The sequence below is a fragment of the Balearica regulorum genome, chromosome 7 (assembly GCF_011004875.1).
Source record: "Balearica regulorum gibbericeps isolate bBalReg1 chromosome 7, bBalReg1.pri, whole genome shotgun sequence".
NCBI classification, from domain to species: domain Eukaryota; kingdom Metazoa; phylum Chordata; class Aves; order Gruiformes; family Gruidae; genus Balearica; species Balearica regulorum.
Window position 1 is genome coordinate 4,624,471 of NC_046190.1, and position 13,842 is coordinate 4,638,312.

Consider the following 13,842-nt stretch of genomic DNA (forward strand, 5'->3'; position numbering starts at 1 on the left):
GCTGAAAATACACGGCCTGAGAAGTGTTAACTCAGCTTAGAGGGTAAACCATCATTTTTCAAATAAATACTTCTTGGGAACAGAGAGGGGAAAACCTGCTCGCTTGCAGATAACGGCACGTTGTGTTTCACTTCAGCAGGACAAAGATTTAAACCAAAGTGTAGAATGACTTACACATTATCGCTGGCGTCCGTCCAGGAGGGGAGGATAATGCTAGTTACAGTTGTTCTACACAAATATTAGTTTGCTTTATCTCCTTTCACATCGACTGCAAGTTTTTAAAAGCTATTGTGGTACTTCATAGGCAAAAAAAAGGAACAGCCCTTAGGCCAAAAACATCTGAGCCTTCAGTGAACTTAATACTCCCGTGCCACTCTAAGAAGAAAAAACATCTCCTTTCCTGTAAGTTGTATGTTGCTAGGATGCAGACAGAGAAAAAAAAATAATGGTGAAAACCTCTTACAGTGAGGAAGACGAAAATTCTGCCCAGAGGCAGAATTCTGTGGGGTTCCAGCTGGCTGGATGCACAGACACCCCAAAACCAGAGGTGGGTCTGGAAGGAGCAGCAGTGCGTCCATACCCACACCCACACCCATAGAAAGTATTAAAATTCAAGAGACAGAAATATAGGAGAGCTGGTTATTGACATAGGTCAAGACCCAGGAATCGGGTAGGTAAGTTTGGGTGAATAAATCTTTCTTAAGGTAAGTACACATGGAGCGAGAAGAGAGATATTTGTGGTGACTGCAGGAGGTGGAGGAGTGGGTACAGCACTGCTTGAAGTTCTGCAAAGTTCTTACCTGCAGAACTGGGGGTGTGCAAGCAAACCTGCCACTCCTTGTCCTCCTGGCCACGTCCTTGGGACTGGCCACAAATTTCTCACCAAGCTTCTCTTCTGGGTTGGGTGTCCCCAGAGGCACACTCGGGCACGGCTTCTCCTGTTTCCAGCGACGTGCAAGCTCACGTGGTGGCCTTTCACCTCAGATCCTTCGGCGAGGAGGCCCTTGCAGGGACTCTTAGCTAACTGCAGGGCGTGGAAAGTTCACCGAGATCTTCACTGCCTTGATGAACTTGCTTGTAATCTGCCAGTGAATTCAGAAGTTATTGGGGGGGAGACGAAAGAATGAGGTGAAACACTGCTGGCACGTGATTTGGCCGCTAATGCTTCCACCAACCTCGCTTAAACAACATGAACATAAAGCCAAGAGTTGTTTGCTACGTGAATAAGAAGGTGTCATGACGGGTGAGCTGGGTAACATTTGGGTTGCTATTTGTGTCACTTAAATGTATATTTTTACATATGTTAAACAACTACAGGTCTGATATTGGCAGGAGAAGATTTTTGCTGCTATATTGTATGCAGCTACAGTCACACATCGACATACATACAGCTACTACGCATGCTCACCTTTTGAAGAGGTCCAAATCCAATATGATACGTTCTTATAATATATAGTATAATTAAAACAAAAAAATAAACCCAAAACACACAGTTGTCTCTTTATAGACGAGATACTATTTTATAGAACCAGACTGTTGTATGTGATAGAAAATACATGATGTTTACAGACATACATTATTGAAATGGACACGTGTAAAATCAGCAAAAGTAAATAAAGACCTGAGGGGGAATTTTACATTAATTAATGTAAACTTGACTCTATATTCTATGAGAATGCTTCCTGTTATGCTTGGAAATGTAAAGCCTCTTCTGTTTCTGTGTATCCTTCATTTACTGCAATGAGTTAAATAATAATTTGCAGCTAAAGCTCCTTTAGTTACCAAAAAAATAGGTCATTAATGATGTCATGGAAAAGTCCATTTTTCTATTACTTCTCACCACATATGTGAATGTCCACAATATTTGCAAGAACGACTGTGCTGCAAATGGTAACAAAATTATACACATTTTCTGTAGCTCGTGCTCTGCCCTCGTAAGTTAGGACCAAGGGAGGAGAGGACTGGATACTTTGGAAAGGGAAAAGAGAACATCTGCGAAATCGCTAAAACGGGATATCCAGGATACTCAGCCGGCCACTGAAAGCAGAGAACAAGCAGTCTGCTTCACACCCCATGGCCAGTGGGTCTCAGCTCCCACGCTGCACCCAGCCACTGCACACAGCCATCTATTCCAGATAAAATGATCTGACAACTTTGATGGGAAGCAGTTTTCCATTAAAGGATTTATTTTATTATTATTTTTTTTTAATTTAATTCAGTAAACCAGTGAAAAAGCAACGTAACTTTTATTCTTTCATTTAGAAAATGAAAATGCCTATCTTTAAATAGAAATAGCCATAGTTTTCAGATTTTAAAAAAATGTAAAACTGAAGAATGAAAATAGAATTGCTAGTGAAAACATTTTAATCTGTCCAAAAGGAAGGAAAACAGACACAACACAATCACTAAATTGCTTTTGAGATAGCGACTAAGAAAGCAAGGATGATCATTAAATATATGGGACTGGATCACCCACAGTCTGGAAACCAAATATACCAAAAGACATAGGTACCGAGATAAGAAATTGTGTTTATTATGGTATTAAAGTTATGAGAAACACACGAAACATGATTGCAAAGGCAGAATAAAGAATGGGGTAACAGATGTAATACTTTCTCCTAGATGACTGGACAATGGCAAGAAATATAATATACATGATGAAAATATAAGCTGGTATTTTCAACACCATATTTCATTTGAGCCAACTGCTGCACATTTCCTTCAGCACTGAAGGTTATTTCAGAGGTATGAAAAAGATGAAAGATACCATTTTCTTCTCAGCCAGATTGATTCCATTAATGACGCTGGGTTGCATGTGTGCAGCTGCTAGCACTGCACATCCTAATCTGTTTAGAAGATGTTTCAGAGAGTATCAAAGTCAGGATCATTCCCAAAAGAGTGAGAAAAAGGCCCACTGATGAAACATCTCCTTCCTGGTTTTCAGCTGGGCCGAGTCCAGGGAGCTCCCATGTACCCTGGGAGAAGCCTCTTACAAATTGGCACATGCTATGTGTTGAGTTATATCAGTTATATATAAATTTTTATATATATATATATATATATAAACATATATAAACTAATATAAGTTACATATAAAAACTATATTTAAGTTATATATGTATAAATCAGTATAAACAAGGGACCCTGAGATTGGTGCTGGAGCGGGATCCTACATTTGTAAAAGCATAAAAGACCAAAAAAAAAAAAAAAAAAACCCAAATAAACAAACCACAAAAGGGAAGATAGCACAACACGTATGGAATGAGAATTATTTGCCAGAGACCCACATCACACGTCTCTTCATGTGTGCCCAGCGTCAAAGCGCAGGCAGGGTTCATCCCCGGCTCTGTGTGCCCACCCCCAGCTGCAGAGCATCTCCTGGGGGAGGGAGACGCTTTTGTACACAGGCTGGGAGGCAAAGGCTGGCTGCCAAGTTTACTTTTCTTTGAATAAATGCTCTCTTGGATCGGCTGCGTGCGGGAAGACTAAAGAAACTGTTAGGGAATTTAGCTGCAACTGTCTTGTAACTGTGTTTTTTGGAAGAAAGCAGCAACAACAACAACAAAAAAAAAAACCCCAAGCTGAAAGGCAGGAGAGGGAAAGCAGCGAGCTAACCGTGCTGGAGATCACACCTGCCAAACGCCGGCGGAGCGGAGCGCTTGTCCGTCTGTCTGGCTGGTGAGCCCGACGATCACATGCATCCCCGTCCTGCCCCCTCCCTCCTCAGCCCTCCGTCCCGCTGCGCTCCTCGCAACTTTTGCAAAACTAGCCCAAAGCGGAGGCTCGTTCGGCAGGCAGGCTCCTTCAGCCCTCTGCGTTTCCCGGGAGGGGTTCGCCAGCTGCCAAAGCTCTCCGTTTTCCTTGTTTCCAAATAAAGTTCTGGGACTTGAAGAGGAGATTTCTGCAAAAGCAAACGATAATGATTGCCCTTAGCAAGAAAGGCTCACGTTCTTCTCGGCTCTGCCTCGCTCTCTGCGCCTTTGGGCTGGCATTGCTGGGGGATGTGTCCCGGGCTGTACCCATGGACGATCAGGATTATTACCTGCAGGAGATTAGCAACAGGGATCATTATTATTCCTTTCCGTATCCCGGTGAAGAGTTTTTTCCTTTCACGGAGCAACCTGGAGAGGAAGGACCTATCCGTGCTGCAGAGACAGAGGAGCATCCAGGGTTCAAACCGAGCAAGAAAGAGTTAAAACCGAAGAAAAGCAACAAAAAAGGAAAATCTGTTCTTGAAACTCCACCAGGTAACTTTCCTCCTCCTTCTCCTCCTCCTCCTCCTCCTCCTCCTCCAGAGCTTGGAGTCTGCTGAATCTCATGCTGACTGACTTTTAGCATTAATGATTATCCAGTTAATGGCAGTCTTGGTAATAATAACAATAAATGTGCTTTTGGTGATGATGATGACAACACATTAATTTTTAATATCCCACAGAACAGACCTACAGAACTTTTATAGGCTTTTTAGCCCTTTCCTCATCAAGTAAAGAGGTTTCAGAGTGGTAATGTATTAATTAGGCTGCACTCTAGCTAGTATATGGACTTTTCCTTCTTAATTCCACTTGACAACTGGCTTGCTGTTAAAGCTGCTGTTCTATGAGAGAAAGAAGAGTAACAGATTCCATAGTAAAAGCTGATTTTATATGGTGACACCTTACTATATCCCTTGTCATTTTAATCTAAGAGAGGTTCCTGAACTAATTTGACTTATAAACCTGTGAATTTCTTTGAGATTTCACTTTAAAGCCCTCCAGAGGAAGATATGTAAACAAAGATCTTCCTGTAAAAGACTAAGCCATAACAAGCTCAATTTAATTACTGACCTGTAAAATACAGAAATTAAACAGCAACAAAAATACCTTATAATAAAAAAGGCCACCCTTAATTCCATTTTCTATTTTCTGCATTTGATTGGATGAAAATATGCAATTATTAAACTTTGCAGAAACTTGATCAGCTTTTACTGTCCAGTTATTCTCATTAAGGCCTAATTGCACCACCCAGAAAGAAGAGTAATTTCCTTCTGTATTTCCTGAATGTATGGTAGGTACTTTACTGGTTTGGGATACTTAGTGCTGAGTTTGGCCCATGAGCTTCAGAGTTGTAAAATCTGGGGCCAAATCCCACTCCCCTACAGCTGAACTCCCTTTTACTTCAGAAGGAAACTTTTAATGTTAACAGCTGGAGCATATGGCACAAAGTTTGCAATTTAGAGCCATTAATACATGCAGTGCAGCAAAACAGAGGAGCAAGGGCTGTAGAGTAGCTTTAACTTTTCCCAGTTACACCTAGTAGATAGCAAACGAAATAGTTTCAATTTAATGTTAACACTAACAGAAATTAATTAGCCTTTCATTAGCAAAGATATGAGGTCTTTTGATAATAAAGAGTGATAAGAAAATACCATTTTTGAAATCTGGAAAGCCGTTTGTGGGGCAGGCAGCTTGGACTGCCAGTGGAACTCGAGGATGACAGCAAACCCACCTTGTCCAGGGGAGCAGAGACACGAGCCGTCTGTGCCCGCGGCCAGCAGCAGCCTCCCAAGCAGACGATACTGCCTGGGCTGGCTCAAGGACTTGGCTTATGAGGTTTGTTATCTGACCGTTGACAACACATGGTTTTTAAAGCTGCCTAATGAGGTACAGGGGTTTTTCTCTTCCTTGGTGTGGTGGAGACAATACAGATTTCCAGCCTGTAGCAGGATTTCTGCAGGTCGCTCTGCTTTCACCTGCCCCGTTGGCTTTTTCCCAATTTCCCCAGCACCGTGGCTTCACACATACTTCACCAAACATGACAGTGATGAGGGCAGCATCCCATCTGTGATGAGGGCAACGTTCACTTATCTTTACAGACAGGCACCTTCCTTGTTCCCCGCCTGCCGCACTGAGCACCTTACAGGTGCAGCGAAGGCAGCAGCCGTACCAATAACTACCTCCTCTTCGTGGAACGCGCGTCCCTTCCAAACCTTGTTTGTTTTATGCACTGTAGATGCAGGAGTACAAAATTCAACTTATATTACACCTGTGACCTACCAGGGGAGTACACTGAGGTCCTACAGGCAGTCTGAGTTTGGTCGTTCCTTAAAATGTGTGATTTTAGAAATGGATTTACATTCATTTTCCTATATACAAAATTATGGAATAAGAAAGGGGAAAAAAAGACCTCCTCAAACCCCTCCGAGAAAACACTCCCTTGTGTGCCAACCCATTGACACGTGCAGGATTCATCTTCTAATTTACTGCTTTTTACTCTCTGAGTCTAGGGAGTCATTTTATTTCTGCGTTGTCAGGTGAGGTCCTTCCTCAGCCTCTTTCTCTTCCTTGCCATGGCCAAGCACAAGGTCAAGAGGAGCACAGGAGAGGCTCGTGATGCACCACCAAAAGCAGCTGGACATAGCTCAGTCCCTGCTTCCACAGCAGGTTTGTGCTCTTTTGGCATGGCTGAGCTACCGAGCTCCAAGCTTTCACCAGCCATGTGCAGTAAGAAGTTTTAAAGCCTATGATTTTTTTTTTAAAAAATAGCCAGAGGTACGAACCCCACCTGATTCCCTCCACCAAACTCTCACTCCTTGCTGCAGCACATGGAGGCTTGACACCAACTCAACGAACTGGCTGTTGGACTTACTTTAATATGGGAAAATGCAGCATATTTCCTTGGGAGCAGCTGAACTATTTTAACTGAAATAGCCATAATAAGCCCTAAGGCAAACACCCAGCAAAGGGAATGGTTCCCATTTGTTAAAGATGTAAGTGAAAACAGGAGGTTTTCAGCAGGAAGTGTCAGGCAATTTTAACTGCAGTGTTAAAAGTTCTGGCTATAACATTTGAAATTTCTCATTTCTCCTCTCCCAAAGGCAGGCAAGGGCCAGGTCCTGCAGTGACTCCAATGCTTAGTGCCGTGACACCGTGTCACCGGGGATCGGTTTGAAACAAAGATCTGAAAATCTGGCCCCTCGCAGAGGTGCCTAAATAATAATACATACCTATAATTTCTCACATTTGGCCTGTTAAGAGGATAGCTAGAAATAATAATAGCAGTTGTGAAACAAATATCCATGAATAACTATAAATCTGACTGTGTAAATGTGTGTGTGTTGTGTATATATATATACATATTTATACATATATCCAGAACTGGAATTAATTTATTGGACATGCAATAAATGCAAAAAATTTGCTTTTTGTGAGGCTTGCTGGCAGCCGGGGCATGAGGGATTAATTAGTTGTAACAAACAATAGTCTGGCTGGGAGCTGGGATGAAGAAAGCGGAGGAACGGGAACGTGTGATCTGCCCTTTGGCTGAGCAGCTGGTACTGATCAGCCCTAGCTTTGAACCAAAGTTGAAATCAAACATAGCAATCTGAAGGACACAGCACATAACAGATGACACGGACTTGATTTATTTAAGCTAATTACCAAAAGTGGTGAGAATATAGATATTTTCAATCTGTGAAGTATTAATGTAGAAAGAAGTCCTATTGATGCCAGTGGGGTTGCAATTTAAAAAAAAAAAAAGTATTATTAGACTCAATATTTGCAAATACTCGATTCAGATGACAGCTAAAACATCATCCTGCCTTCTTGCCCTTTAAATGACTCATAAATGAAGTGGTACTAGGTCATCCTTGGAAGGTAAACAGTTGGATTGACAGGTTTCTGTATATACATATTTCCATTTTCTAATTCCATCCTTGTTTGTTTAGGCCTCTATCCAAAGCCCATTCAAATCGGTGGAAAGATTCTTGTTAATGTTGATTCTTGTCAATCTTTTTCTTTTATGAGGCCTTTAATAGAGTTTAATATATGTCATCTCAGCTACCACCTGTGGAGCAGAGCCCTACAGAGAGTTTGGGGTTCTGGCTGGGTACAGGCAAAAATTCGTCACTGAGAGGTTTGTGGGGCTGAGGTCCCCACGAGCACTGCTCGGTGTTGCACATTCTCTGGGTCGCGACTGAACAGTGTCGATCCTATGGCACCCAAATCTGCCACAATTAAATCTGTAATTATTTTTATTTGATTTACAAAACTTATGCTTGCTACAGTAGTTCTTGTTCCAGCCATACGTCCATTCTGACTGCCTTTAAAAAACAAAAAAGTAGTGTTTATTTGTACGGCAGTGCTCAGAATGGGTTTTAGTGCACATTTACTTTGTATTTCACAGCTCTTCCTGTGTTTGATATCTGTGCAATCTAACGTGTGTGTGTAGCAATCATGATTTCCTTTGTCTTGTTCTTCTCTGTTGCTTTCTGCAGGCTTGATGAAACTCTTCAGATGCATCACTTTTTACTTGCCCTGTATTTGTTTATTTTTGGGTAATGTTGCCACCTGTTCAACAATGTAGTTCTTAAGATTTTGAGATTTGGGGCTTTTTTAAATTTATGTAGTACATAGGATGGCTCAGGATCTCACTGGACCACGTGTCTGAGGAGGAGTCAGTAAGGGAAGGCAAAAAGAGGATACAATGGGCAATGCAAGCAACTGTGAAAATTATCTTGCAGAAAGAATTTGAATGTATAAAAATAGACTGATAGTACATTAATTGAGGCGTTTATCAAGATATGAAATAATGAAGGGCTTGGCGAGAGATCAATGAGTGAATGAGGAGGAAAAGCTGAATCATAGAGATGTTGTTCAGGAAAAACTAGAAAGATTTTGGTGCAAAATGGTGATGAAGACCTGAGGAGGGTGTGAAGTTAAAAACACGATAAGTTTTTGGTGTTACTGGCATATGAATGGTGAATTTGTTCACTAGGAAGAAGATATGAGAGAGTGATATGTAAGGCATTGAACTGATAGCTGAAAACACTTTAGAAGAGGTCACCAAGATACACCAGGTTTCCAGCTAGAACAGAAGGAAACATAGAAGGGAAACGTAACTTGTGAATCAGCATTGCTTGCCAAAATTGTGGTTTTGGGTGGGATTAGCTAGAGCAAAGAGGGAAAGGGGGGAGACTGAAAACAGGCAGGCTGAAGGTGTACTTAGAGAGTTAGGAGGAAGTCTAGGAGCAAAGAGAGTCATCAAAGTCCAAGTTTTCCAAAGACGTGAAGTCCAGCGTGTTGAACTTTGCTGGCACGCTGAAGATGGGGTAATGCCTCGGAGCACTGGCTGGGGAGAAGTCATTAGAAACATTGGCAACGCGCCTTTGAGTGGAACGCAAGGGCCGAAAGCCAGATGGGGGGGACAACTGGCATGGGTCTGGGATGGGGGGAGCAGAGCCAGCAGTGACGTTGGGTCGCGTGTCAGGGAGCTTAGAGGAAAGGTGTGAAGGGAAATGGGACAGGAGCTGGAAATACAAAAGAAATTCAGGGTCATGGGAAACAGGCTTTTGGGCTAGGGAACTGAATCAGAGGGTAAAATGAAGGTTGGGGATGACTGCGTACATGGGCTGGTATTTCAGTGAAGGCTCTTCAGTGATAAATGACTCATGTAGGAACTAAGAAATAAGCACCGAATTACCCATATGCTGGGTAATCACCAGCACTGCAGTTTTCTAGCCCATTGGTATCCTCTCTCCTAAACCTTGTAGCTGGCTTCGATTCCTGAGAAGCCCAGAGAAAGCGGAGCACTCCTGTGACCTAGAATGTAGATTAGGTAATTTTAAAGCTTTTGCTTAAACTTCTTATACTAGCAACTTTGAAGAATGAACTCATTGGCCCTAGGTGCATATCCTATGAATTTTAATATGACCTATATCACATCCTAATTTCCAGATGTGACAAGCAAAGAGGAAAACATGTGGCTTTTAATGAGCTTTCTTTCATCTACCAGCTTCTATTTTCTCCTCAGCACTTCTACAAATATGTAGAATAAGGAAATGTAATAGCCATCCATTTAAGAGCCCATCCTTTAAAGAATGTCACAACAAAAGAGGACAAAAGATGACTAAGAATGAATAATGAACAATGCCCTCAAAACTGGCCAAACCTTTTTGATTACCATCTTTCCTTACCCATGACTTCAATGAATAATGTAACATGAGAAAAAAAAATCAGAATAAACACATTTGATTATGCTAGAGAAAACCGTTTTCTACGATAATTCTCCTAGCAGCCTTCCCTGAATTCAAACTAATTTTTAAGGTGAGAAAAATACCTCTTTAAAAAAAGGATGGTTTCACTGAGTAGATTTTAATAGTATGAACCAGAGTCTAGACTTGTTCCTGAAATGCCAGCATATTACAAGTCACTCATTTGAATTCATTCTTGGTATTTAATGTTATTCTCTGTTCAGTGAGCTGGCTATACAGGTCAGTCCAATGGTTCACAATCAAATTTCACTTATTTCTTTTGGGTTTGGAATGAAGACTTCTGTCAGGTATGTGAACTTAGAATCTGTCAAAAAGATGAAGGAGTGGAAGGTATGGTGCAGAAGCAGCAATTTCTTGAATTTTCAACATCTGAGCCTTTTCTTGCTGGGATTTTTGAGCCTTGCCCAATTTATTGCCTGTGTAAAAAGCAGACTACCAAAAGCTTTGTTGTTTGGGTACAGAGTTGAGATTTGATTGCCATATTCACACATAGTGCTTGCTTGTGCTTGTAGTATTACTATTATTATTGTGCAAAGGATGCATCAGATCTGGTCATCTCGTCAGGCCTCTGGTGAGGTTATGCCTTGTGGTACTGCTTGTTTTATAAAGCAAGGCTTTTTGAAATGAATGTGTAAACACGTGCCTTTAACACTGGGGTTTTGGGTACTCAAGGAGAACAGGAACAACCACAGCTCTGATGCAGCCGAAATTATTTGCCTTTTAAAATCCAGTGATTACACATGCAAAACACTCCACAGCCTTTACCCAGCTCAAACATTCACCGAGAGAAAACAGAGGTGATGGGAATAATCGCTCATGTTAGAAACAGACAATCACCTTTAATCTTTCTGTCCCTGGGAGCTACCTTAAAGGGCATTTTGGTCCTATTTAATTCAATAGGCCATGAATCAAAGGCAGCATTCGAGTTACCTTCATTTTTTGCATGGGATTTCATTCAGGGATGGTCATGGCCATCCTATCTGCGCAATTACATCTGCAATGTGGAAGTTACTTCTCAGTAACCTGCCTGGACACACTACCCATGCCCTGAGAAGAATGAAGTGCATGGACAATGGAATAAGGGTGTTTAGAGGACACTGTGGCCAGCCCCGAGATGGGTCTCTAACACTGCTGCCGTCTGATTATTTTCCTGATGGGAAGTTCTTTTCCTGAGCCCCTGAGCACCACAGCTACCTCCTTCAGAGGCTTGCCTAGCTCCTCTGGAAGCCTTTCTCTAGCTCTTTCTGTTGACCTCAAGAGCTGTTTGGTGGGGGATTTGTCTATCTGATCAACTATCAAAAACCACTTAACCGTTAGCAAAATACACTGCAATATTAATACATTACTTCTGATGCAAACACATTCCTAATTTCCTTGCAGCACAGCAGAAGGAGCATTTATGATTCCATTCCTCTGTGAGGTTATCACCCCTGCGTGGGGAAGAACATGGTGCTCTGGGTGTCTGCTCAGTGCTGGAAGGGCTGGGGCACCACGAGAGAGGAGCAAGGCAGTTTATTCTTCGTGCAGTCACCAGGCAGTGCTAAATCAACTTGACAGGTATAAAAGGAAAACTGTTTCTCTTTTCTACCCATAGCTAAAAATGGCAACAAAAAAAAAAAGTTGAGAAAAACGAGAGGGAATGCGAAGTTGCCAGATGGTGACTCTGAGAGTCAGAGTGCCTATGAAGACATCAGAGGAAGTATGTGGGGATCATTTAACACATCTTTAGAGTACTTGGGTTTAGCTGTTAATCTCTCTAACCCTGTTTGAATTAAATTACAAAGGTTATTCTGGGGAGTCTGCTGGTAGATATCTAAGTCATCTTTTGGACATAAAATTGTTCCCTTCTGGTGGGTAACACACTGGCATTGGCAAGCAAGGATTTGTACCATATTATTATGGGTTAAATGGAGACGAGGCAAGATAAGGGGGTTATTCCATATTTCCACAGTGATCTGCATCATTTTTCTAAACAAAAAGAGACTTTGAAGTGACTTAATGATTCTGGAGGGGTGTTCAAAGGAGCTGTCTTATAAATGGGAATCAGGCCCAATACACTGTAAAGTATATATCACAAGAATGTCTTGTAAAACAATTGTATGAGATACTACTACTATGTCGGAGCTGGAGAAACACATTTTACTCTTGGATTAGGCAGAGTGAAAGATTTCCTATTCTGACACATGAGCGAGCCCCAGACCTGCAGTCCGTGGTCTGTGTGGGGCTGCGACACAGTCAGTCCGTTGGGATTTGATATTGCAAAAAATGACACAAAAGCTAGCCATCTTCAGCAGAGCGTAGCGACTGCCAGTCACTATTGCTCGTGGGTGAAGTTGAATATCTGATTTAATAGTGAAAGCACCCAGATACAGGATTAATATTCTGTTTACTTGTGGTTATTACAGCATGGGAATCCTGTAAATGTGCAGATCTGTAAATAGTAAATAATATGCTTGTCTGCATTCACACAAGCATTAGCAGGATGCTGTATTTGCAAAAGTGCTGCTGCATCAAAGAGTCCAAACAAGGAATGTAATAAAAGTTGTTGTGTACATAAGTTAAGCATAGTTCATGTACTGGCAGCCTACATGTTTTATTTTTTTCTGCTACACAGTGCATCTACTCTGTAGTTTCCAGCTACCGACATAGAGAATATTACAGTAGTGTTGTACTACTATAATCAACATGATTCCCAAGGATCAAGTTCAACTAACAATACAACTTAAATCTTCATGAAGCCAATATTAAAGGGTTATGTGCATTTTTATATTTATAAACTTCTAAAAATACAGGAGTTTTGAAAGAGGTGTAGGCTTGTGCTCAAGACAACAGATTAAAATCTAAGAGAGAAGGTCCTGTCCTTAGATGTATGGCCACAGGTAGTGATCGTTTTGGTAGTGGTGATTGAAGCCGTAGTTTATATTTCTCTGTTTTGTCCACTGGGGGTTAATACAAATATCAAAATAATCATCAGGGCAGGATTTCTCATCCCCTAGCCCTTAGGCTGGAGAATCGCGCTCATCCTACTTCTCCCTATTCAGCTCCTTCTGAGCTCTGTGAAAAGAGGAGTATCTCCTGCAGCGTGGGCTGCGAGCACCTGTGTGCCTCAGCAGCTCGATGTTCAGCAACTTTCCCTGCAAGATGTGCTTTCACGTCAGCAATGAGAGTGCTTTAGCTATCTGGGCAATCGTTTGAAGACAGAGATAAAGGGAAACATCCTGTTGGATTGCCACGTCTGGTGGTCGTGTTTCACCCAGGAATGTTAGACGTGTTTGCAGTGTACTGATCTATTCAGGAAATGTGGACAGACAAATGCTTAGTTTTGAATCCTAGTATGTGGTAGATAGATCTTCACCATCCAGAACGAGACACTACTGGATGTGCCCCAAAGCTGAATTGTGGTGCTTGTTCCTTTGGACCTCAATAGTTCATCCAGTCAATATCTAACAGAGCTTCCTAAATCTGTTTGCTTAGATTATGGGGCTTGAGCACTTCCTGTAGATGATTTTTTCCTCACACTCCCACGTATGGCAAATTTATTAGTTTTCTTGTCATTTCCCTTCTTTCTGGCCCTACAAGATTTATCCTTCTGGCTGGGACCTAAAAGGGAACCTGAGGGGAAACCCCAAATGTCCCTGCTTGACTTCCAGAGTTTTCTTTGGTCTATGGAGGGGCTCAGGAGGCCTGTGGTCTCCGTCGTACCCAGATTTGCCTTTTACCTGTTTCCTCATATGAACTTTAGAAAGCAAAACAGTCTCCCATTTCAAGGGGAGTTATGTTTGACAAGAGAGCACAGACCGAGGCCAAGTATCTCC

At 41.9% G+C, this 13,842-nt stretch overlaps 2 protein-coding genes across 5 annotated transcripts in view; both read left to right on the plus strand.

Moving 5' to 3' along the window:
• Nucleotides 1–13,842, plus strand: part of FAM53B (family with sequence similarity 53 member B) — a 527,638-nt gene that overhangs the window by 423,852 nt on the left and 89,944 nt on the right. The window lies entirely within an intron of this gene.
• The window catches only part of CPXM2 (carboxypeptidase X, M14 family member 2), a 78,603-nt gene continuing 68,320 nt past the window's right edge, over nt 3,560–13,842 (plus strand). The window contains exon 1 of the mRNA XM_075757675.1: nt 3,560–4,247. Within this exon, the coding sequence (XP_075613790.1) occupies nt 3,920–4,247 (328 nt within the window). The 5' untranslated portion in view covers nt 3,560–3,919. The remainder of the gene's footprint in view (nt 4,248–13,842) is intronic.